At 40.5% G+C, this 22,911-nt stretch overlaps 2 protein-coding genes, 1 non-coding gene and 1 pseudogene across 12 annotated transcripts in view; 2 read left to right on the forward strand and 2 right to left on the reverse strand.

Moving 5' to 3' along the window:
- The window catches only part of FIRRM (FIGNL1 interacting regulator of recombination and mitosis), a 63,534-nt gene extending 55,186 nt beyond the window's left edge, over positions 1-8,348 (reverse strand). For 6 of the 8 annotated variants that reach the window (XM_053605289.1, XM_053605291.1, XM_053605290.1 and 3 more), the window contains exon 1: positions 3,753-3,917. In XM_053605289.1, the coding sequence (XP_053461264.1) occupies positions 3,753-3,863 (111 nt within the window). In that variant the 5' untranslated portion in view covers positions 3,864-3,917. Of the gene's footprint in view, positions 1-3,752; positions 3,918-5,161; positions 5,371-8,263 lie in introns of those variants that run through there. The other 2 variants (XM_053605293.1, XR_008383022.1) reach the window with 2 other exon arrangements.
- LOC128595612 (lactoylglutathione lyase-like) lies at positions 681-1,319 on the forward strand (annotated as a pseudogene).
- Positions 4,013-7,126, forward strand: METTL18 (methyltransferase like 18). 3 transcript variants are annotated; one of them, XM_053605306.1, is made up of 3 exons: positions 4,013-4,151; positions 4,890-5,085; positions 5,755-7,126. In XM_053605306.1, the coding sequence occupies exon 3, from the start codon at positions 5,886-5,888 to the stop codon at positions 7,080-7,082; it is 1,197 nt and encodes a 398-aa protein (XP_053461281.1). In that variant the 5' UTR covers positions 4,013-4,151; positions 4,890-5,085; positions 5,755-5,885; the 3' UTR covers positions 7,083-7,126. The 3 variants fall into 3 exon arrangements, with proteins under 3 accessions (XP_053461281.1, XP_053461282.1, XP_053461280.1); XM_053605307.1 differs by having other exon boundaries at positions 4,890-5,003; XM_053605305.1 differs by having other exon boundaries at positions 4,019-4,151; positions 4,932-5,085.
- A 12,498-nt stretch (positions 8,349-20,846) lies between the features above and the next one.
- Positions 20,847-21,010, reverse strand: LOC128598059 (U1 spliceosomal RNA). Its single transcript, XR_008383565.1, has one exon. It is a non-coding gene; the product is annotated as a U1 spliceosomal RNA (small nuclear RNA).
- Between the last annotated feature and the right edge of the window lie 1,901 nt (positions 21,011-22,911).

Consider the following 22,911-nt stretch of genomic DNA (forward strand, 5'->3'; position numbering starts at 1 on the left):
CTCACTGTAAGGCCCAGCAAGGCGGTTCATACCTGTAATCCAAGCACTTCGGGAGGCTGAGCTCAGGAGTTTGAGGCCAGCCTGAGCAAGAGCAGAGCAAGACTGCATCTCCAAAAAAATAGCTGAGGCTTGTGGTAGAAACCTGCAGTCCCAGCTACTTGAGAGGTTGAGGCAAGAGGATCACTTGTGCCCAAGAGTTTGAGGTTGCCGTGAGCTATGACGCTACAGCACTCTACCAAGCGCAACAAAGTAAGACTCTGTCTCAAAAAAAAAAAAAAAAAGACACTATGATAAAAGTATAACAGACTGGATTTGGGGGAACTACCTAAGATTGAAGGCTCTAAAAAGGTCCCTCTAAGGCAGCAGTTCTCAACCTGTGGGTCACAACCCACAGGAATAGTATTAAAGGGCCATGGCATTAGGAAGGTTGAGAACCACTGCTCTAAGGTGACATTTGAACCAAGACCTAAACAAGAATGTACAAGAGGGAGGGAGAATCATTTAGAGTGAGCAAAGATTCTGAGGTAGGTGAGCCTGAGGTATGTGTAGATGGAAGATAGGTATGTGTGGATGGAAGATAGGTATGAGAGAAGGGCATGGGAGCACTACAGGTAAATTTGGATTTTATTCCTAATTTGTTGAAAAGCAACTGAAGAGGGTGTCCGCCATACAGCAGTGCTGAAATGGCAGAACGGCAGCCTGCCTCCAGCGGCCTCACAGATGAGGCCGCCCTCATTTGCTGCTCCGAAGCGACCCCAGCACCAAGGATTTTCTATTGCAGCAAACCATGCTATGAATTAATGATCCTAATAAGTCACTGGATTTTTATACTAGAGTTCTTGGAATGACACTACTCAAAAAATTAGATTTTCCCACTATGAAGTTTTCACTGTATTTCTTGGCTTATGAGGATAAAAATGACATCCCCAAAGATAAAGATGAACAAGTGGCATGGGTATTCTCCAGAAAAGCTACACTGGAGCTGACACACAACTGGGGTACTGAAGATGATGAGGTCCAGAGTTACCACAATGGCAACTCAGACCCTTGAGGATTTGGTCACATTGGAATTGCTGTTCCTAAAGTACACAGTGCCTGTAAAAGATCTGAAGAACTGGGAGTCAAATTTGTGAAGAAACCTGATGATGGTAAAATGAAAGGCCTGGCGTTTATTCCGGACCCTGATGGCTACTGGATTGACTTTGAATCCTAACAAAACAAGAGCTATTGTTCAGTACTATGAAGAATGCTCCTTTGAGATTTTAGTGAAGACACAGATTGAAAAAGTAAACAACGTGATTGAAGATACTCAGATCTAACACAAGCATCTAGAACTTATGGGTCATTGCTGTGGTTCAAATTATTCTTAAATCCATTTTCCTTTCCTATTTTAGCTGGGTTTTTACCTCCTAACTTTTCAGTCATTCTGGTTTTAAAGTAATGCTTTATCTTATGCCCTTGAATATAGTTGTGTAACTTTATTTTTTATTTAATAATTAGAACAGTTCCTTTGAGAGGCTGTATTTACTTGCCTTCTATCTCCTAAATAATACTTCTCTTCAAGTCTGCCTTTGAATCATCATTTTCCAAAAAAAAAAAAAAAGAGTATTTAATATGCGTTTGTTGTGGTTACCTTCTGGGGTTTCGATTCCTCAGAAATAATGTTCCACAGTGGCACATAAAGAACATAAAACAAGAATGAAACTTCATGTGTACTTCAAACAGTACAAAGTGTTTATTTTACAAAAGAGTAGGTACTCTCAAGAGTAATTCAGAATCATGCTGATGAGGATACTGATAGAAAAAGTAGTTTATTTTTACTTATAAAGTACATTTAAAGTTCAAGGACTGACCTCATTTAATTGAGAATGGGAAGGAGTAAAAAATGTAATTTTTACTGGGTACCCAGACACTAGGCTATAAGACTTTAATACTGACAACTATCCTTATGAGAAAACAGGCTAAACATATAAAGTAACTTACAGTGAATGGAAGGCAATATAAATAGGCTCAAGTACTCAAGATCTTAACCATCATTTTTAGTATTTGATTATGCCTCAAAATTAGTGCCTCACAGTACCTCCTTCACTAGCCACCTGATGCAAGAACATTCAGTGAGTTGGAACATTGTACTCTTGGCTCTCTAGCCTGAGTACTGTGGTAAGGGAAGAAGCTGTAGGAGAGTCTTTAGCATGTGACTGCTTTAGGGACAGACACCCTGTTATTCCTGCATAGGTAATGCTTATATTAGCTGGAAAGAGCCCCCCTTCCCCAAGGTCTTGATGCCAGTAGCCACATGTAACAAATTATGTTCAATAAAAACTTAATCATCAGGAAAAAAAAAAAAGAAAGAAAAGCACCTGAAGGTGGTTAAAAGGGAAATGACCTGATCTGTTTTTCCCCCGATCTTTTTTTAAAGAAAAGATTACTAGAGACCATGAACGGAAGGAAGCTATTATATAGCTAATCCAGGTTAAGGATGACAGGGTTTTGTAATCAAGAGTGGCAGCTATGGGGATGGAGATAAAGTGGATTGATGAAGATATAGTTTGTAGTCAGAAACAATAAAACTTGCTGATTTGGTGTGAGAGATAGACAGAATTCAAGGTTTTGCTTTGTGAAATCATTTACTTGGATGAAGAACCAGAGGAAGAACAAGTTTGGGTTCTTTTGAACATGTTAATTTTGAGGTGCAAAGCTGAGTGGGAATGTTGACGTTCAATTTAATAAAGCCTCCCTATACTCTTGAGAGGAAGAAGAGGAATCACGATCTTTATCTTTGTTCCCCCAATGCCAGATACACATTGTGTACGGGTACGCATTATGTATGGCAGTAAATATTTTTGAATAGGAAGATGGTTCTTTGTTTCCAAGTTTAAAGTCCTGAAGACCGTTCTCTATACAAAAACTATAAAAGGGCTTTGGCACCTCCTTGGCTTCTGCTAACGACTAGGTGAATTACTTCCTCATTCTGGTGATATTTAGTTACAATAGGCTTTAGTTGTAAAAAATTATTTTCGCTACGTCGGAACTCTTTTCAAGTGAACGTCACTCTTCTGAGTGTAATTTTGAAGGCGAGTTCAAATACATATACATCACACACTTTAACACGAAGGGCTGGGACTCCACGCACATTTACAACCACAAAGGCACGAGCCTAATTAAGAATGGTCTGCACCTGGACAGCGGAGGCATCAAAACACCTCAAATCCTGCAGATGAAGCCAACAGTGGGAAGCAACTCTTCCTACGAAAAAAACAAAAGAGGTCCGAAAAGGGAAGGGGGGGTACTTTTTATTTGCTAAACATCTTTAAAAGATTTGACACCACAGAACTATATCCTCCAAGTCTTAAAATGCCGAGAATAGGTATTATTCATGTTCGCGGGTGATAAAAGTTTACAGTACCTCGCTTTACTTCATCCACCTTTTAAGAGCCAGTGATAGCCGTATAGCTCAGGTTGAGACCTGGCCTGCCCACTGTCCCCGTGCCAAGTATTTTTCAAGTTCGGAAGAAAACGCCACATCCACTGCCAAAACCTTAAGTCAGAACGACTGAGAACCCTTGCAGAAACAAAAGCCTTCGATCTGCCACGGTTCTCGCGCCCCCACTCCCTCGCTGTTCACCCCATTCAACAAAGACAAGAGTTCAAGTCGCGGCAACAAAACACGGCCGGACCGTGGGCGTGAGCGGACGGAGGGAAAGGTTCGCGAGCCGCCCCTCACCCCTCTAGGACGTGACAAACAAGGATATGAGGAGCCGGGGCAGGACGGACGGCAGTTCCCGACGACATAGCTCCTCTGGCCAGCTACTCAATTCTTCCAGGGGTACCGCGCTCGCTGGGACTGCGCGTTCCTGGGACATGTTTTCGCCTGAGGCAGCTTCGAACTACTCCCGCCACCACCCAGACCGGAAGCTCTCACAGTCCCGGCAGCCCCTGCGAGCTCTCCACCGGCTCCAGAACCATAGAGAGGACGCGGCCTGGGTTGCTTGGTGGGCCCTAGTTGCTCAAGGCCAAACAGGAAGCCGGGCTTGTCTGGCCCTCGGAAAACTCGACTCACTGGTGCGCCTTGTCAGCGCGCAGGCGGAGGCGCTGGGAGCGGTTTCTCAGCCGGGTGCTTCCAAGGCTCACCGGCTAGCGAGGAGCTCCAGGTAGACGTTACATTGAGATGGGGAGGGGAGGGCTAGGAGTCCCCAGGTTTGCTATCCACGGGGTTTTGCGATTGCACTTCTGGGGTTAGGTTTGGCCTGGGACCTGCAGCCGGAAGTGGATCCAAGCCCTGCAGCGGGTTGGGATAGAAACAAGTCACATTCTGACTTGCTTAACTGTGTCAGTCCCCTCTTTGTATATCTTGTGTAAGGGGAATAAAGATCCAATATGCCAGAATTGTTGTGCAAATTGAAGCAGATGGTAGTGTCAAGCACAAAGGATACAGAAAAGATTCTCTTCGAAGTTACTCTCATTTTTTGCAGGACTCTCCAGACGGTTAGTGCAGGGCGCTTATTTTGTGTTCGTCCTGCCAACTAATTAGTCTTTACCAGTTGCCCCACTAGCGTACTTTAGGGCTGCTGGCGTGGTCTAAATGTGTATAGTGAAGTGTTTTGGATGAATTTACACACCAGCCCGTAAGTGCATATTTTTAAAGAGATGCTTGCTTCCCAAAATAAAATCTTGAACTCCTGTTATTTGAGACAGTAAAAGACAGCAGGGAAGAGATCCTGGAAGTTTAGGGGGTGATTATATTTGGGTACAGTAGGGACAGCTGAAAGCTACCAAGTAGCTAAACTGTCCTGTCTGAAAATCTTGGACATTATGTTTGTTCATTTTCTACTCCAATCTTTGGACCTTCATGGTGTGTATGTACAAATCTCTTATGTCTGTCTCTATAGCTTCTGTTCACAAACCCACAAACAGTGTTGCTTGTTGCACAGAAAGCCAATTACTGGGACAACAAAGATGTCAAGAAAGAAACGATGTATTACAGTGGACCCGTGGACTAGGAGGTGGGAAGTACGGACTGCCTCAAATCCACCTCCTCATCAACAGGCAGGTTTCTGGAAGTGAGATGAATAATGCATGAGGAGAGTGAGCATCATTCCTTGTTTGGGGTAGAGTACAAGGCCCCAAAGCACAGTGAGAAATGATGCTAGTACATACATACCTTGATCAAAAAATGGCAGAGAAGTCCCTTCCAGGGTGGAGATTTTCGTACTGTCACGAGCTAGGAGTTAATACTGGTCATTCTTTTAGCCTTTTGCGCAGGCTCAGTGGAACCTTGGGCATCGTCTGTGGTGGAGTATGGCTTGTCCTGTCTTCTTTGGACAAGGGATTAGTTACAGCTGCAAGGAGGTTCTGCCTTTGGGGAAAAAACTAAAGGCATGTATTATTACAGCAAAGTTACAAACTTTTGGTCATCAAATCTTTCTGAGAGCTCTCTGTCTATTCTCAACTTAGTTTGAAACTGCAGTTGCTAAGCTACCAGTATTGAGATAAAACTCACTTCTATGCTACTAGCCAGTTCAAGGCCACTTAGAGCAGCCAGCGCTAGTCACAATGTGAAACTTGAAAACTCATTTGGAATATGAGGGAACTAAAAATACTATTAAAAAAAAAAAAACTTTTTTCCTTCTGGAGCTGGTTACACATTTTTAGAAAAGACAGCTGTATTGAGGGAGGGGCGGGGTTTGATATTACATTGTAGTGAAATATGACATTTTGTCTCAATCATCATTTTGTTTCTGTTTTTTTCTCCAGAGCTAAATTGAAAAAAGAACAAAGACCTGAGAAAAATCAGTTGGAAATATCACTAAGTGTTTGGTACAGTGTATAAGCAACTAAAAAGAAAGTGCTCCCAAGAAGACTAATGGAATAATTGAGGCGGGTTTATGTGTGTCATCAAATTCTATCTAGAAGTGGAAGAGTATTTCTATAAATTTAAGGATTGTGTGCATTTAACGAGAATGACCTTTCAGTTTAATTTTGCTATAGAAGACCATCTGGAAAATGAATTAGCACCCCTTGGAGATGGAGCTTTGATGTTGGATTCTTCAAAAGAGCTGTCAGTCTTAAAAAGTCAAAAAAGAGAACAGAGGGACAGAAAATGTTCTATAGAACAACTTAACTTGCCTTGGGACCAATTGTGGGAAAATAAGTCAGTGGAAAATGCAGCTCCTTCTCAAGACACAGACAGTCCACTTGGTATAGCTAGTGGTTCAGATAACTTGGAGCCATATAAAAAACAGCCCTGCTTGAGAGCTGCCAAAGAGCATGCTATGCCTAAAGATTTAAAGAAAGTGTTAGAAAATAAAGTGATAGAAGCATTACCAGGTCTCCAGCATGCTAACTTATCAGTAGTGAAAACTGTCTTGTTGAAAGACAGCTTCCCTGGAGAAAACATAGTTTCAAAAAGCTTTTCTTCTCACACTGATCTGATTACAGGTGTTTATGAAGGAGGCTTAAAAATCTGGGAATGTACCTTTGACCTCCTAGATTATTTCACAAAGGCCAAAGTGAAATTTGCTGGCAAAAAAGTGTTGGATCTTGGCTGTGGATCAGGGTTGCTGGGTATCACTGCATTCAAGGGAGGGGCCAAAGAAATTCATTTTCAAGATTATAATAGTGTGGTGATTGATGAAGTAACTTTACCTAATGTAGTAGCTAACTCCAATTTGGAAGATGAAGAAAATGATATAAACAAACCAGATCTGAAAAGATGCAGGAAATCAGAAGTAGTACAAGAACCATATAAATGTCAGTTCTTTTCTGGGGAGTGGTCTGAGTTTTGTAAGCTTGTACTAAGCAGTGAAAAACTCTTTGTGAAATATGATCTCATTCTCACCTCAGAAACCATATACAATCCAGATTATTATAGTACGTTACACCAAACATTCCTTAGACTGTTAAGTAAACATGGACAAGTACTTTTGGCCAGCAAAGCACATTATTTTGGTGTAGGTGGAGGTGTTCATCTCTTTCAGAAGTTTGTAGAAGAAAGAGGTGTGTTTGAGACTAGAACACTCAAAATAATTGATGAAGGATTAAAGAGGTTCATAATTGAATTGACTTTTAAGTGCTCTAGTTAATGTTCACCAAGTGTCCTAAGTGAAATAAACAGAATGACCAAAAATTTGTTTTGAATGTCCGATTCTGATTTGCTGTTATTTTTGTCTGAAATTTTGATGTTGCTCGTTTAGATTTGTTTATCTAAACAATAGTCCAGCTAGGTTAGCAACCTTTGTACTTGTAAGATGAGACTGGGAAAACACCTCAGCATTTGACGAGATCTCCTGGGAAATCATTCTCTAGCAAAGTTCTGTTTTCTCCACCTTCATTCTATTTGACCTCTCTGCCACCTTTGCTATTACATAAGATTATTCCCAGGAAATCCTGCCATTTCTTATCTGAAGTTTATTCATTTCTTCCTGGTCTTTGTTAGTCCCTTGTTCACACAAAGTGCCTGGTCAGATCACCATGGTATTAGTTGATGGCATACATAACGTATCACTAAATGGTACTGAACCTAAATATTTGTTTGAACGCCATAGATACGAAGTTTTTGTTTCATTTTGTTTTCATATTCATTTATCTTGTAAGAATCAGGCTCCTGAGCTGTTGAATTCACAATGAGATAAAGAAGCAGCAACAGGGAGGCTGTGATAGGGGGTAAAAGTGATAGAGGACTCACAGCAGTTCACGTTAGCCCCTTGCAGCCAAATAAGACATCCTAGGCTCCTGGTAGAACAAGAATGGGCAGAGGGAGGGTGATTGGTGGGATTACACCTGTGGTGCATCTTACAAGGGTAAATGTGAAACTTAGTAAATGTGGAATGTAAATGTCTTAGCACAATAACTAAGAAAATGCCAGGAAGGCTATGTTAACAAGTGTGATGAAAATGTGTCAAATGGTCTATGAAACTAGTGTATGGTGCCCCATGATCACATTAATGTACACAGCTATGATTTAATAAAAAAAGAAGAAAGAAAGAAAAAGGAGAATACCAGATTCTGGGGAGTCCAGACACTATTTGTTAAATAGTAGGAAAGAAAGGAAGAAAAACTATTTTGTTGATTTTAATGCAAAAATTTTCATATCACATTTGAAATTGGTATCCATAACAAATCCCACTTAAGAACTTGGAGAAACAACTAAGCTCCAGATCTTGCACTGCCCATCACCAATCTCCTCTCTCTCCGTCTACATGCCTACCTTTCCATCCCCACCCTTCCCCATCCCTCATCCTTATCCAAAAAAGATAAAAATTACCTTTTTGGGAAGCTTCAGTGCTGCAGATTATTTAGGATGAAGAAGAATTCATATTGTTAATTGGTTTCTAAAGACTTGGTCAAATATATGCTGTGTCCTGCCTCTAAAATGCCTATTTCTCAGATGTGCCTCTCCCCTAAGCTTCAGTCTCCCTGTCCCACAGCTGGCTTTCTGCCTCTGGTTGGGAAACAGGGGGCCAGGAAATGTCTCCCCCGTGACCAAGAGCTGTGCCTTCCCAGTGTTGAATGCAATGGCCAATTTCACACGTGCTGTACAGTATGCATGGTAGACAGGTCGCAGCTCAGCTAGAGAATGAACTTTTTGATGGCAGAAAACACAGCTTCACTGTTCTGTACCGTCTGTGGTATTTTATTCAAGTGCTTAATAAATGGCCATTTGGAAAGCAGGAATAGCAAAGAAACTACAACACTGTGAACTTGACTATTCACCTCCACTTCAGCCAGAATATTTGGATGTCTCATACTGTGTGTATGGTGGCATTATGTTTGCTTATATCAAGGCTTTGCTTTGGGTAAAAGCACACATTTAAAGTGGCCATAACTCAGGTGCAGGCCAGCAGAGAAGTTGCCCTGCTCTGTAAAAGACGCCTTTATTGCAGCCCAGGGATGCAGCTTCTATTCAACCAGGGAGCTTGGGGAAGCCACGGTACATTTATTACCACTACATATTCTCATACAATTCCAATTTCTGCCCTTTCAAGGAATTGAAAGTGGACTCAGCTAACCCTTCAAAGTAGTTTCATCATCGATAAGGTAAGTTGTTTAAGAGAAATGTTCATCCATGATAAGGATTATTATTCTGGAAGAAACTATGTAAAAGTTATGATGACAAAAAAAAAAAAAAAAAAAAAACTGTGGCAACTTAAGTGTAAAGGAAGTGGGGCATTTTACCCCAAGAACAAGTTAAGTGCCAACCAATTTGTGATCTGCAAAAATATGATGAAGGGCTGCTGCAGCTATTCTTTTCCATGGTATTTGGTGATGAGGAAGAAAGAGTGAAGGTGAAAGATTGTCATTTGTAGTTCAGGTAACCTTTGAACGACACAGGGTAGGGGTGTTGATCCCCCACATAGTCAAGAAATTCACGTGTATAACTTTTGATTCTCCCCAAACTTAACTACTTATGTCTACTGTTGACTGGAAACCTTACCTCTAAGATAAACAGTAGATCAACCCATATTTTGTATGTTACATGTATTATAGATTGTATTCTTGCAATCAAGTAAATTTATTAAGAAAATCACAAGGAAGAGAAAATATATTTAGTATCTGGCAAGTAGAAGTGAATCATTGTAAAGGTCATCCTTGTCATCTTTCCCTTGAGTAGACTGTGGAGGAGGAGGAAGAGGAAGGGTTGGTCTTGTTGTCTTAGGCAGGGCAGAGGGAGAAGGAAATCCACTGTAAGTAGATCCATGCTTCTCGAGACTGTTGTTCAAGGTCAATAATACAATTAGATGTCCTCAGTCATGAAATGCTACATGTCTTGGCTGTGCTGCTGCTGGACTGTTTGCTGCCTTTAGGTAAAGAAAAGATGCCTTTTCCTGCAGGAACATTGGCCTCTTCTGCCTGGGAGGAAGCAGAGCAGGGCAGGTGGGACAAGGGCTTTCAGCCCCATTCACCCACCCTCAGCTCTTCTTGGTAGTACTGTGGCTCCCAACTGATAAGATACAGGAAAATGAGCAATAAACTGATCAACATCAAGAAAACATGTAACATACACCAGGTACGGGTGGGGGGCCATATGAGATTTATTTTTCCCCTCACATTAATTTAGTGCTCACAACAGCTCCTCTGCTAGGGGCATCCAGGATAGAAAAATGGAAGAAGGCTTTAGTTATCTTATTGTGTAGTAAGTTTTTGAAGAAAAAATGTTTCAATGATACTTTTTAAAGCATGGTAAGGCAGATTTTATTCAGGACTATTGACACAGGTGTAAGGACCATGGCAATACAGTTTTGCAATGGGGGAGACAAATTGGGCTTAACTCCCAGTACAGCTAGGCAAATGAGACTTGATAGCCAAGAAGTGAGTCAGTGAGTGAAAAATTACTAAGAAGAAACATCAGAAGCAAGAGAGAGTCTAGCTAGACCGAAGTAACAGGATTCTTGCTGAAGTCATGCCAGCATGATCAGACAACACCTAGAGTGTGGTGACTACTAAGGGTGGGGTCCTTGTTAAAGTGACTTAGCACAAGGAAGTACACAGATGGGCCTAGGAGAAAGTTCAGAAGACCAACGGTCGGCCAAGCAAAGAACCTTTGACTAGCTCAGTGGTTCTCAACCTTCCTAATGCCGCAGCCCTTTAATACAGTTCCTGTGGGTCGCGACCCACAGGTTGAGAACTGCTGGTCTAGCTGAATGCAAAGAAAGTGTTTGAACTGGAGGTTCAAGCTACAGAAGCAAGTATCCCTGGGTGAGTCTCCCCCTGCACACTGCACACTGCAGTGAAGGCATCACGATGGGCACTGAAGTCGGATGGCTGCTGAAACTGTCTCTATCAGCCTGTCCAAGGCTTAGAGGGTCCTTGGCTGTCCTGGCTGCACTGCAACAGCAGCAGCGTGAATCGAAAGCTCTAACCACATATCCAGCTAGCCATACAGACACACAGCCTCAATGTAGCCATAGCAATTCTCTCTGCCTATTCTCAACCTCTCACAGATCTTCACCAGGAAGATCCAGTCTTCTGGTCCCAGAAGAGTGGTCCTGGGTCATCAACCAACCTGGCTGCAAAAATCTGAGGTTGAAAAATCTGAGAAAAATCATTTCTCACAGAAGAAATGAATGTGCCTCAGAATGTATAGACAACTGCTCCCTGAGTAACCCTGACAATTTATTCAAAGAGATAAAAAGAAAAAAAATTATTATTTCATGTCTGGCCAAAGCTTTTCCACATTCTCTCTGAGTGTCTCAGATGTCTTAGGATGTAAAATCCTTCCAGATACCTGCTATTCTAGACCAAGTGACTTCTAGTGGCTGCTGAACTTAAAAATTGGCTAATCAGCTTTCCTTAATTTTTTTGTATTTAATATGTGGCTCGAGACAACTCTTATTCATCCAATGTGTGGCAGAGCAAAGAAGGTTGGACACGCCTAGACTAAAGCCCAGAAATTCGACACACACCCAGTTTGTTCAGTGGCACAGAATATTCTCATTAACCCATCTCTAAGCCAGCTATTTTATGACCATAACTTTCCCACCCTCTTTGTGTTTTAAAAATCTTCAGGGGGAGACGCATTTTCAGAAATTTTATTTTATTCCCCAAGCTTTCCACAAATTAAATGCTGTTTCCTATTTGGTTTGCTATCTTCAAGCTAATCTAGGATTTTCATAATGAGAACCACAAAGATTCTGTCTTCTGTGGAAAATACCTCCGAGAAATATTTTCTAGGAAGGGTGGCATTAATGTTTTTAATGCTCTTTATTTTAGTTCCTTTTACAGAAAATGCGTTCAAGTCTGGATTTTTAGACATTAAAACAATCACTCTCCTAACTCTGATGGATTTTAATTTTCCCAAAGTGGTAAAAAAAAAACTTACTATGTAAACTTCTCCCAAAATAATTTAGAAACTCTTTTCTAGCTTGTCTTCTAAAATAGTTCAACATAAGAGAAATAACTTTGGTTAGACTCAAAATCATTAGAGATTCTTGAATTCCTGGTAATTTTAATTAGTTTTCTATCATCTAGAACTATATATAAATATTTTACCCAATTGCTTAAAAATAAATGAGAAGGTCAAATGTGAAAATCTGAGTGTAAATTATTTTACCATAGGTGGACGTCAGAGACATCCTAGATAGGGACATCACAAGGTGCCACTTCCTAAGTGCTAGTCCTTTGAGCTTTATTTTCTCCAATACTTGCAAATCAAATAGTTTTCTGCTCTACTCTAAAGCCCAAACACAGTCCCCTTCCATAAATAATTTGTTGAGTAGGTGACGCCCGTACTCAGTGGGTAGGGTGCTGGCCACATACACCCAGGCTGGCAGGTTTGAACCTGGCCCAGGCCAGCTAAACAACAATGACAACTGCAACAAAAAAATAGCCAGGCATTGTGGCAGGCACCTGTAGTCCCAGCTACTTGGGAGGATGAGGCAAAAGAATTGCTGAAACCCAAGAGTTGGAGGTTGCTGTGAGCTGTGATGCTACAGCACTCTAACCTGGGTGACAGCTTGAGACTGTCTCAAAAAAAAAAAAAATAGAATTTGCTGAGTACTTACTGTGTATGGAGAAGACAATTTCCATTTGCAATAATTTATCTGTTAAAGAAATGTATTCCTTGTAAGAAAAGTTTACTCCTGGTGTTGTAGAATACTTGTAGTTCAACATATTTCCAGTTCTACGCCATTTCTCCTGAATCTTTTATAAAGGTAGGGTTATGAATAGAAAAGTCCTCAAGTATATTTGTGTTCTGTGTGCCCCTTTACTGTGATTTGTGGATTTCCTCTGTTAGTCAAGGAACTTTGTCAAATTTTATTTATGAAAGGTCAGAGATTAACTAACGGGAAACACAACAATGGATAACTGACAGCTTTGGATTCAAGCCTCCCCAGAAGAAAGATGTATTAAAACAAGCAAGCACCCGAATAAGATGGGACAGAAGATAAAAGAAAGAGATGAAGAATGATAGAAAGACAGACAGGGAATTATATTAATTAAAATTAAAATTGAGAGCAGAGAGAGTGCTGGGGAAAGTAAGGTGGTAGAGTCTAAGGAAGAAGACCAGGCAAGATGTGGCCTGGAATCCACATGATAGTTGAACTTTTAAACAAGCAATTGGGGATGGGATTGCTAGTGACTCACAGTCAGGGGAAACAATCAAGGAACAGGGTTGCCGAGAGCCCAAGAGAAGTGCTTGACGACAGTCCAAGTGACCTTGTTGCACCCCTGACATTTGGCAGTTGGAATTTTGGCTCAACTCTGCTGAGCTTTATACCTACAACAGCCTACATCCCAGTTTGCCCAAGTCCCATGTTGTGTGTGTTGTCCCAGTGCCCCAACTCTTAGCACTCGTAGAAGTGTATCCATGATGGTCAGCTTATCCACCAGTCCTGCACCAGTATCCTTAATCTTATAATTCTGTGGAGTATGATATAATTTCTTTAAAAATCACTCAATACATAAATATTAACTTCCAATAGTAGTATAGCAGGCACTAAACATGAAGATGGACTATAAAGTTAACATGATACAGTCTGTGCTTTATGGGGGCTTCTAATCTAGGGTGAAAATAGTAACACAGCCAGAGAACTTCTTGTGAGGATGTTTCACATATCATGCAGGTTTCTGATAGCACCGTCCTTTTGAGGTACAGGGTGAGGCCATATCCCCTACAGTGGGATTGACAAGGGAGAAAGTAGAAGGGGATGAGGATGGGTGGATCAACTCAGGATTGGGTAGATGGATCCAGGAACAATCATCTGGTGGTAAATCAGCAGATTTTCTGACAGAACTAGAACTTGGAAAGTTGAGCAAAGCACTAGGAAATCTTCCTTCTCTCTTTTTGACTCTGGACTTTAAGAATTGAGACTGTTCCTGATGGTGAAGGGACACACAGCCTCTGCCAAATGTAGGCAGGTGATGGGGGATCATAGGCTGAAGATAAATTTCATAAGAAGAATATTAGGAAGATACTTGTCTCCTCTTCCCAGTTAGAGATTCCCCACCCCATTGGAAACCCCAAAGGCCAGGGACTTTATTTCACTAGGGAAAATAATTAGTTTCCTTACATACACACATTCAAGCAAATAACTAAATTGAAAAAAAGGGAATAGTAATAAAACAACAGCCAATGTTGGGACAATCAGTGATAAGAGGGAGAGAATATCCTTTGGGCCAGTGAGGGAAGACTTCTCGTAAGAGATAGCACCTAACCTCAGACTCAAATGTAAGTGGATTTTCATCAGACTGATAGGGGAGTAGGGCTGGAAGGGTGGGGAGCTAAGTGCTTAACAGGCAGAAGGACTAGTCTGTAAAAAAGCACTGACTTCAGAGAACATGTTAATTCATTGAATATTTACGGAACACCTACTACCTCCTGGTCACATTTCTAGGTGGTGAGGGAAGGAGGAGATTGTGCTGTTCCAATAGGCCCCGGCTGATGCCAGCGCTGCTGGATCATGGACAGCAATGTGAGTAGCAAAGCTCCACATCATTGCACTCCATGACTTCAGTCACATAAGCAGCTGGCTCGGTGGCCAAGGAAAAGCTTTTGAATTCACTACTTTTTCCTGTTAAAATTTGCTGTCAATTAAATTTCTTCCAAACTTCTTTTTTGCCAATCAAAAATACGTTTCATGAGCACTTTTAAAATTGGCATTCTTTTAAAAAGTCTAACACCGTTTAGTATTTCAGTTTTAAATTTTATCAAGAAAGCATTTTTGAACACGTGAATTCAGTCTTTTAAAACCTACCTACACCCATGGTTCAAGGAAAATTCTGCCCTTCCTATGGGTTAAGTGGATGACAAAACTCAGAGCACGAATTTTGGAATTTCATTTATCGCACATATTAATCAATCATGACATGTGTTTGTTTCTTGTAAGGAAGTGACTCTGATGTATTTGAGGTGGAATTGAGGCTGAGGCTGCATTCTTATTTTAGTCTAGCAGATTGAGGGGCTAGTAAATTTACAAAATGCTCAAAGGAAGTAAGGAACCTAATAGGCCTGAATACTTCTCATGAGACTCTTTACCCTAGAAAGAATATACTTCTAGGAGAATACTTCTAAGAGTATTCTAAGAGAATACTTCTCATGAGACGCTTTACCCTAAGCATCTACCCTAATCACTAAGGATATCTCAGAACCAGGAACACAGAGCAAAAATGGACATCTGAGACAAGGACAGTCAGTGTGCTATGGTGAAAGGCCACTGGAATTGAAGGAAAACAGACCCACGTCCTAAACCTGGCTCTTGCCCTTAGTAACTGTGTGCCTGCCTTCAGCAAGTGGCAATGATCTTTAATAGTTTTCTCTGCAATAAAGTGTTAGATAGTATTTATTCTGTTCATCTTTCTGAGTTACGAGTTTCAAATGTAATATTATATGTTAATGTTTCATATAATTCTGGGACATCATTCTTACTGAAAACCACCATTCTCATTCTTGATTCATGTTTCCTTTTTGTTTCCATATTTGACTAAACCCAACTTTTCTAATACCAGCACTGCTGATATTTAGTTAATTGCTTCCTTTGGTTTATCTCTCTCTAACCAAGGATTGTCCCAATTTCCTCTTCCTAATGTTAATCCAGTCAACCCATGCCACTAGATAATATGATAGTATTTATAATACACACATTTCATCCCAAATTTTCCCTGATTAAAGTCTTTAACAGTTTCTCATTTTTAAAGACTGTAATCTCCAAAGTGGGTATACAAGACATCTCATTGTAATGTAGGAAGAAATTACAAGATTATATATTTGTATTAGTTTAAAATATTTTTTAAATTTCAGATTAGTATTAGGGTACAAACAATTAGGTTACAATGTTTGCATTAGTTAGGGAAGGTCCCTGTTGTAGTTGTGCTGGTGACCCAGAAGGTGTGCCATATGCCTTAACAGTGTGCCCTTTAGAGCATACCAATCTCCTTTCCTCCTCCTCTTCTCCTTGAATTAAATTGAATTTTTCTCTTATGTGGACGTGTATTAGTTCAAATACTGGCTTCATATTAGTATTGAACGCATTGGATACTTGCTTTTCTATTCTTGTGATACTTTACTAAAGAGAATATTAGTTTTAAAATTTTAAACATAAGGAAAATAACTCTTGATTTATTTTTTATGGCATAAAATGCACCATAAGGTTAATACAATCTCCTAACATTCCACCAAAATAAATGTTCCTGTCTTTATTTACATTACTTCAGAACCATAGGGGCCATGTTTATTAGGGAAGAAAGTTCAAGAAATCTTCATTCAAAAAAAGGGTAAAAGTGGGGTCATCATGGAAGACTTTCTAAGGAAAATCTTGAGAAGGACTTGCACTGGTATTACTGATTATTCCACGAGCAGCCTGCCCCTAATAGGCTTCTGGAAAAAGGTCCAAGTGCCTGTGAAAAGGGTCAGTGTTTGAAAATACTTATTCTTTACTCTCAATTTTTTAATGGCTTTCTATTATCTCAAAGATAAAGTTCAAATCCCTTGGTCTGCATTTAGGACACTTTTTTTTTTTTTTTTTTTGTAGAGACAGAGTCTCACTTTATGGCCCTCGGTAGAGTGCTGTGGCCTCACACAGCTCACAGCAACCTCCAACTCCTGGGCTTAAGCGATTCTCTTGCCTCAGCCTCCCGAGTAACTGGGACTACAGGTGCCCGCCACAATGCCCGGCTATTTTTTGGTTGCAGTTTGGCCAGGGCTGGGTTTGAACCCACCACCCTCGGTATATGGGGCCGGCGTCTTACTGACTGAGCCACAGGCGCCGCCCAGGACACTCTTTAATTTAGGCAAAATTACCATCCTCATCCTGTCTCAGAGCCCTGTAAGAACTAGTCATCCTATAAGAACTTCCGTCTCTCATTAGCAGAGGTTACCCACCCCATTAAGACATTTGGGCTTCTTCTTTCTCCCTATTTTTAAAATTTCTGCTCCTCATTTGAGGCTAACTTTAAGCCCTACATTTGTGAAGCTCTTTTCTCTGAACTTCTCTAGAATGTGGCTGTATTTTACCATGTAAACAAAACAGTTGTACAGTCAGCATGACTGTACAATTGATCATAAAAAACAGAGTAAAATGAAGCAATTTTAATGCTTTTACCAGGGACAGCAGGTGTAATCCAGAACTGTTCTGAGCAAACCATGATAGGTGGTCCCTGGTTATAATGCTTTTTAACCCTCCTGGGGAAATTTTTAAAGTCTTCCAAGTCAGAACCAGGTACCTTAAATTCTTCTATTATCTATAATAGGAGTTGACAGATACTGATAGAAGGTTCCACTGATGTGTGCAAATATTCAGAACCACAAGATTAGGTATTATTTCTGTCATCATTGACCTTTACATGCAAGAAATCGAGTTTGAAAAAAACTATAGTCCTCTAATACAAGAAAGAAGAAAACATTGAACCATGGCACAGAAAAGTCTTCAAACAGCCATCCTACGCCTAAATTTTGTTCCAAAAGTAGTGAAAGACTAAGAGATGTGAAAAGCCAGTAAGGGGAAATTTGAGTCATTTTTTTGTTTGTTTCAAGTGTTATGTGGGGCTTTCTTGACCCGGTTGCATTTCCACGGGAATGTGGGCAGCCACAGTGGGTGCAATGAACTTTCATGTCAGGCCGACAGACACAAATACACAATACTGTGGTTCTAAATGTTGTTCCCCTCTGAGGCTTAGGCCCCTGGATTAGTCAGTTATGTCTAGAGTGTACCATCTGAGCACATTTCCACTCCATTTCTTGGGAGATGTTTCCAAGTTCTAAACAAAGCAAGTCTGGACTTTTCTCCAGGATGGTGAAAATTGTTAATTCATGCTGAATCACAGTGCAATGTCTCACTGAGCCCCAGTACCCGCCTTCTGCACGCTGCCAGTGCTTTCTGCAGGGGCACCATTGGTCCTGGTATCTCTTAACCAAGCACCACCATTTCCCACAGGGCACAGCTCTCAGACGCCAAAGTTGATGTCTGCTGGGAAGAGCAGACAGAAACTCCTCCTGCCTCCTTCTTTGGATTATATTGTATTAGAGCAAATGCTGTTTCAGGCGGTTTTAATCTTTTTTCTTCCCTCTACCAAAGCACCCAACTTCACCCTCTCTGGACTCTGACACGAGTTTGTCACAGATCCGGGCCAGGTACAAAATTGGGAGGAAGATACCATACTCCAGTCAGAAACATCCCTCCCTTCTATCACTTAAGAATTTGTTATGGAGTCAAGCTCTTTCTTGAGGATAGATAAGTTCTTCACCATGTAGAATTGCCAGATAAAATACAAGTATTTCGTCAGACATACTTATACTAAAAAAATGCCCTGTGTTTGTTTTTTTTATCTGAAATGCAAATTTAACTATGGATATCTGCTAATTCTAGTAAGCCTACTCCTAGGCAGTTTCTCATTCCCTCACAAAAATTGCCTTTTGGTGGGTCTGAGACTTAAGCCAAAAGTCCGACTATATTTAGTTATAGCAATGCAAGTATTTGTATAATTTCCTCAACAGTAGATCAACAAGTATAAAGGGGATGTCTGGAAATATGAAGATGAAATAAAGCAGTCATGTCTTTTACCCACTTTTCTGTTCAAAGATATGAAGAGAAACTTTTAAAATAAAGACAGTTTAATGGCCAATGAACACATGAAAAAATGTTCAACATCTCTAATCATCATAGAAATGCAAATTAAACTATAATGAGATATTACCTAACTCCAGTGAGAATGGCTCTTACCAAAAAAATCCCAAAACTTTTTATTGATGGGACTGCAAAGTAGTACAACCTCTAAGGAAAGTAGTATGAAGATATTTCAAAGAACTAACAGTAGACCTACCATTTGATTCAGCAATCTCACTATTAGGTATTTACCCAAAAGAAAAAAGAGGGCTAGGCATAGTAGCTGATGCTGTAATCCTAGCAATCTGGGGGGCTGAGGTAGGTGGATCAGCTGAACTCAGGAATTCCAGACCAGCCTGAGCAAGAGCAAGACCCTGTTTCTATAAACTAGCCAGGCATTGTGGTGGGCGCCTGTAGTTCCAGCTACTCGTGAGGCTTGAGTTCAAGAGTTTGAGGTTGTTGATGCCACAGCCCTCTACCCAGGGTGACAAAGTGTCTCAAAAAAAAAAAAAATACAAAAACAAAAGATGTGGAAACAACTCAAGTGCCCAGCAATACATGAGTGGATTAATAAAATGTGGTGTACAGGCATGTATACCATGGAGTACTACTTAGCCATAAAAGAACATTTTGATCTAGTATCTTTTGTAACACCTTGGATGGAATTGGAGATCATTCTTCTAAGTGAAGTATCACGAGAATAGAAAAACAAATACCACGTATACTTGACATTAAGTTTGAACTAGTTGATCAAAACTTATGTGCACATATGGAAGTAAAACTCAACTGGAATCAACTAGGTAAGAGGAATTTGGTAAATTCACACCCAATGAGTACAATACACACATTCTGGGTGAAGGGCACACTTACAACTTTGACCTGAAATGTTCAAAAGTAAATTATGTAGCCAAAATGCGTGTATCCCTCTAATAGTCTGAAAATTAAAAAAAAAGAAATAAAATAGTCAGATAGGAAATAAAAATATGCCCCAGTTCGGGAAGGAAATAACTTTTATCCTAATAAAGGAACTGACCACTAATGTCTCAAGTGACCATTTCTTTGTCATCATTCACTGAGTAGCAAAATATATAATATACTTCTGCACCCCTAAAGGAGTCTGAGACTGGGATGAGAAACATGTAACAATGAAGCCAGGACAGTGTCCTATAAACGGACAGAGGAAAGGAAGGACAGACTGACAGTATCAAATGCGGTAGGATGGCCAAGAAAGATGACTGCCATTGTTTTGGCAATGTGGAAGTCAATGTTGATCTGAGCAGTTTTGGTGGGGTGACTGGAGCAAAAACCTGAATGGACTGTGTTCAAAAGAAACTGGAAGAAGGAGGCCTGGGGCAGAAATCACATGTAACTAGCCTGAGGAATTTTTCTGTAAAAAGGAGTGGAGAAGTGCGATGACAGCTAAAAGTGGAATCTGGAAAAAGGTTTAAAACCAGTGGGGGAAGAATAAAACACAGTCTTTTTGTAGGATGATGGTCTGATCCTGCAGAAAGGAAGGACTTGGTAGAAGAAAATTAAAGAGAGAAGAGAACTGCTGAGCAATGGCCTTGAATTGGCAAGAACTGATGATTGTCAGAGCCTAACTATAAGAGTTGTCCTTGGATAGAAGCACAGACAGATAGTAATGAGCAGAATTGCAAGGATATGGGACAAACACTTCATAGACAAGGTGGTGGGAGTTTGTGATGAGAAGTGGAACATCTATAATATTAGATATGCTAATTCAGTAATATAGTATATCTCATTTATCCATTTGTTTTTAAATTTCAGATTAGGGTGGCACCTGTGGCTCAGTGAGTAGGGCGCTGGCCCCCTATACCGAGGGTGGTGGGTTCAAATCCAGCTCTGGCCAAACTGCAACAACAAAAAAATAGCTGGGCATTGTGGCGGGTGCCTGTAGTCCCAGCTGCTCGGGGGGCTGAGGCAAGAGAATCACATAAGCCCAAGAGCTGGAGGTTGCTGTGAGCCATGTGAGGCCACAGCACTCTACCGAGGGCAGTAAAGAGAGACTCTGTCTCTACAAAAAAAAAAAATTCAGATTAATATGAGGGTACCAATGTTTAGCTTACATTGTTTTCATTTTCAAGGTGAAGTTCAAGTTGTAGTTGAGCCCTTCACCCAGGGGGCATGCTGAACACCCTCACCTGTGTACATTAGGTGAGATCCCTCCAAGGTACAGGGAGGAGGGAAGGTGAGATCCCTCCCTGATCCCCATTCCTGTCTCGTTTCTTTCTTCTCCCCTTTCTTTTTCCTTAAGGGCCTTACTAATGTTTTTTTCAGTTTCTTTTTTTTCAGTGCAAAGCATGAACACAGTCCCCCACTACCAGAAATTATTCAGTAGAGTTTCCCACATTTGGGGAAATCACAGGGGTCAGCACATCTGGAGTGCAATGGATAAGCCTCGCCCTGGGAAAACCACCTTCGTGATCATGCTTTCTCTCCTGCCAGGTAAGTATGTTATTTTTCAGTTTCTCCACATGTCCTACAAATTTCTTAAGTTTATTCCTATGAATCTTCTACTGTTTTTTTTTTTTTTTAAATTATTAAAGTGAACAGGATTTTCCCCTTTGTTTTTAAGCTAGTAGTTTCTGGTAAATTGAGAAGCTATTTACTTTGGACATTTTCTTTGTTGTTAAGCTTGCCTTTCCTTGACTTTGTAGTACCTCAGAGCTCACCGAGGGAAGCAGCACAGAATAGCTTTCTCTACTTTGAGCTAAGATACAACCATGTCTGTATCTTAATAACTGCATGACCTTGAACCAGTTAGCTAACTTTGCAGTACCTCAGAGATCACCTAGGGAAGCAGCACAAAGCTTTTTCTACTTTGAGTTAAGATACAACCATGTCTGTATCTTAATAACTGCATGACCTTGAACTAGTTAGCTAAATGGTTCTGAACTTCAATTTCTTTATCTGTGAAAAAAGGGATCATAAAACTAACTTCATGAGTTTGTTATAAGAATTAAATGAAATAATATGTGCTAAACAATTACTAAGTCCCAGTCTCTAACCTAATGCACATAATAAATGCTCAATAAATGACTATTGAATAAATATTGTCAACAGAGACCTATAATCTCCTTGCATTTTTTCAAGAAAAGAAGATAATATAACACAATATTGGATAAAGGTTTACAGAACAACTTTTGGTCTGAAATATGGTGTCACGAGTGAACAAACTCAGAAGAGCAAGGAGGCCTACATGATGGAGGTGGCTGCACAGATGGACTAATTCCAGGGAACCCAGAACCATCATACCTACTTCCCAGCCCTTGATTCACAGCATCTGAAATGAAGTCAAGAGCCTGCTGTTGGGCCAGTGTTCTACACTTGGGTTTCATTAGAAGATATAATTACATTCAGACACTAATACTTTCATTTAAAAATAACTTTTTCTCTGTAGAGATAAGATCCAAGGACATGAATCTGGTGCCTATGGGGGAAGAAGACACCAAAAAAATGGAACAGGGAGGTTCTAAAGATTAATTCAACTTATGCGATATTTTCCCTAGTAGTTGCTCTGGGAAAGTGAACCCATTTGCAAATGACAAACTCTCATTTTCAGTTCAGGGTATTTCCTATTAGTCAGTTATCATCACGGCTTACAAATATGTCCATTGTACATTTTATGACCATACTGAAATTCTCTGGAGGCTGGTTGGTCCTTGACAAGTTTATGAATTTGACCATTTTAGGAAAAAAAGGTCAAGAGCCATGAGACTGGAAGGAAAGCGCTAACACCAGGTGTTTTACTATGTTAGTCACTGGAGACTTATAGTCTGATTACTATGGAAAGTGTGTTCTTAAAACAAATCTTGTTTGAGAATTGTCTTTTCATTGTCTGGACCAGCCTAGGTGATTTTCTTGTTATTGATAGAGTTTTGGAAACAGTTAATCTTGGGCACCCCAGTGGACCCTGAAGTGAAAAAGGGCTTCAAATTTTATGTCCAGAACAGGAAGAAACTTTGCTAGATTATTATTATTACTTTTTTTTTGTAGAGACAGAGTCTCACTTTATCACCCTGGGTAGAGTGCCATGGCGTCACACAGCTAGCTCACAGCAACCTACAACTTCTGGACTTAGGCGATTCTCTTGCCTCAGCCTCCCAAGTAGCTGGGACTACAGGTCCCCACCACAACACTGGGTTTTTTTTTGTTGCAGTTTGGCCGGGGCCGGGTTTAAACCTGCCATCTGTGGTACATGGGGTGGGTGCCCTACACACTGAGCGACAGGCGGCACCTGAACTTTGCAAGATTATTAACTACAGCCACTATAACACCAAAAATGTTCTAGACTCGAAACACGTCAATATCGAGGATCACATTCTAAAATTCTAAGCAACCAACTGCACTCAAT

Source organism: Nycticebus coucang, chromosome 10, assembly GCF_027406575.1.
Source record: "Nycticebus coucang isolate mNycCou1 chromosome 10, mNycCou1.pri, whole genome shotgun sequence".
Classification (NCBI taxonomy): domain Eukaryota; kingdom Metazoa; phylum Chordata; class Mammalia; order Primates; family Lorisidae; genus Nycticebus; species Nycticebus coucang.

Coding starts and splice junctions, on each gene's coding strand:
- METTL18 (XM_053605306.1), top strand. CDS start 5,886: ATGTGTGTCATCAAATTCTATCTAGAAGTGGAAGAGTATTTCTATAAA.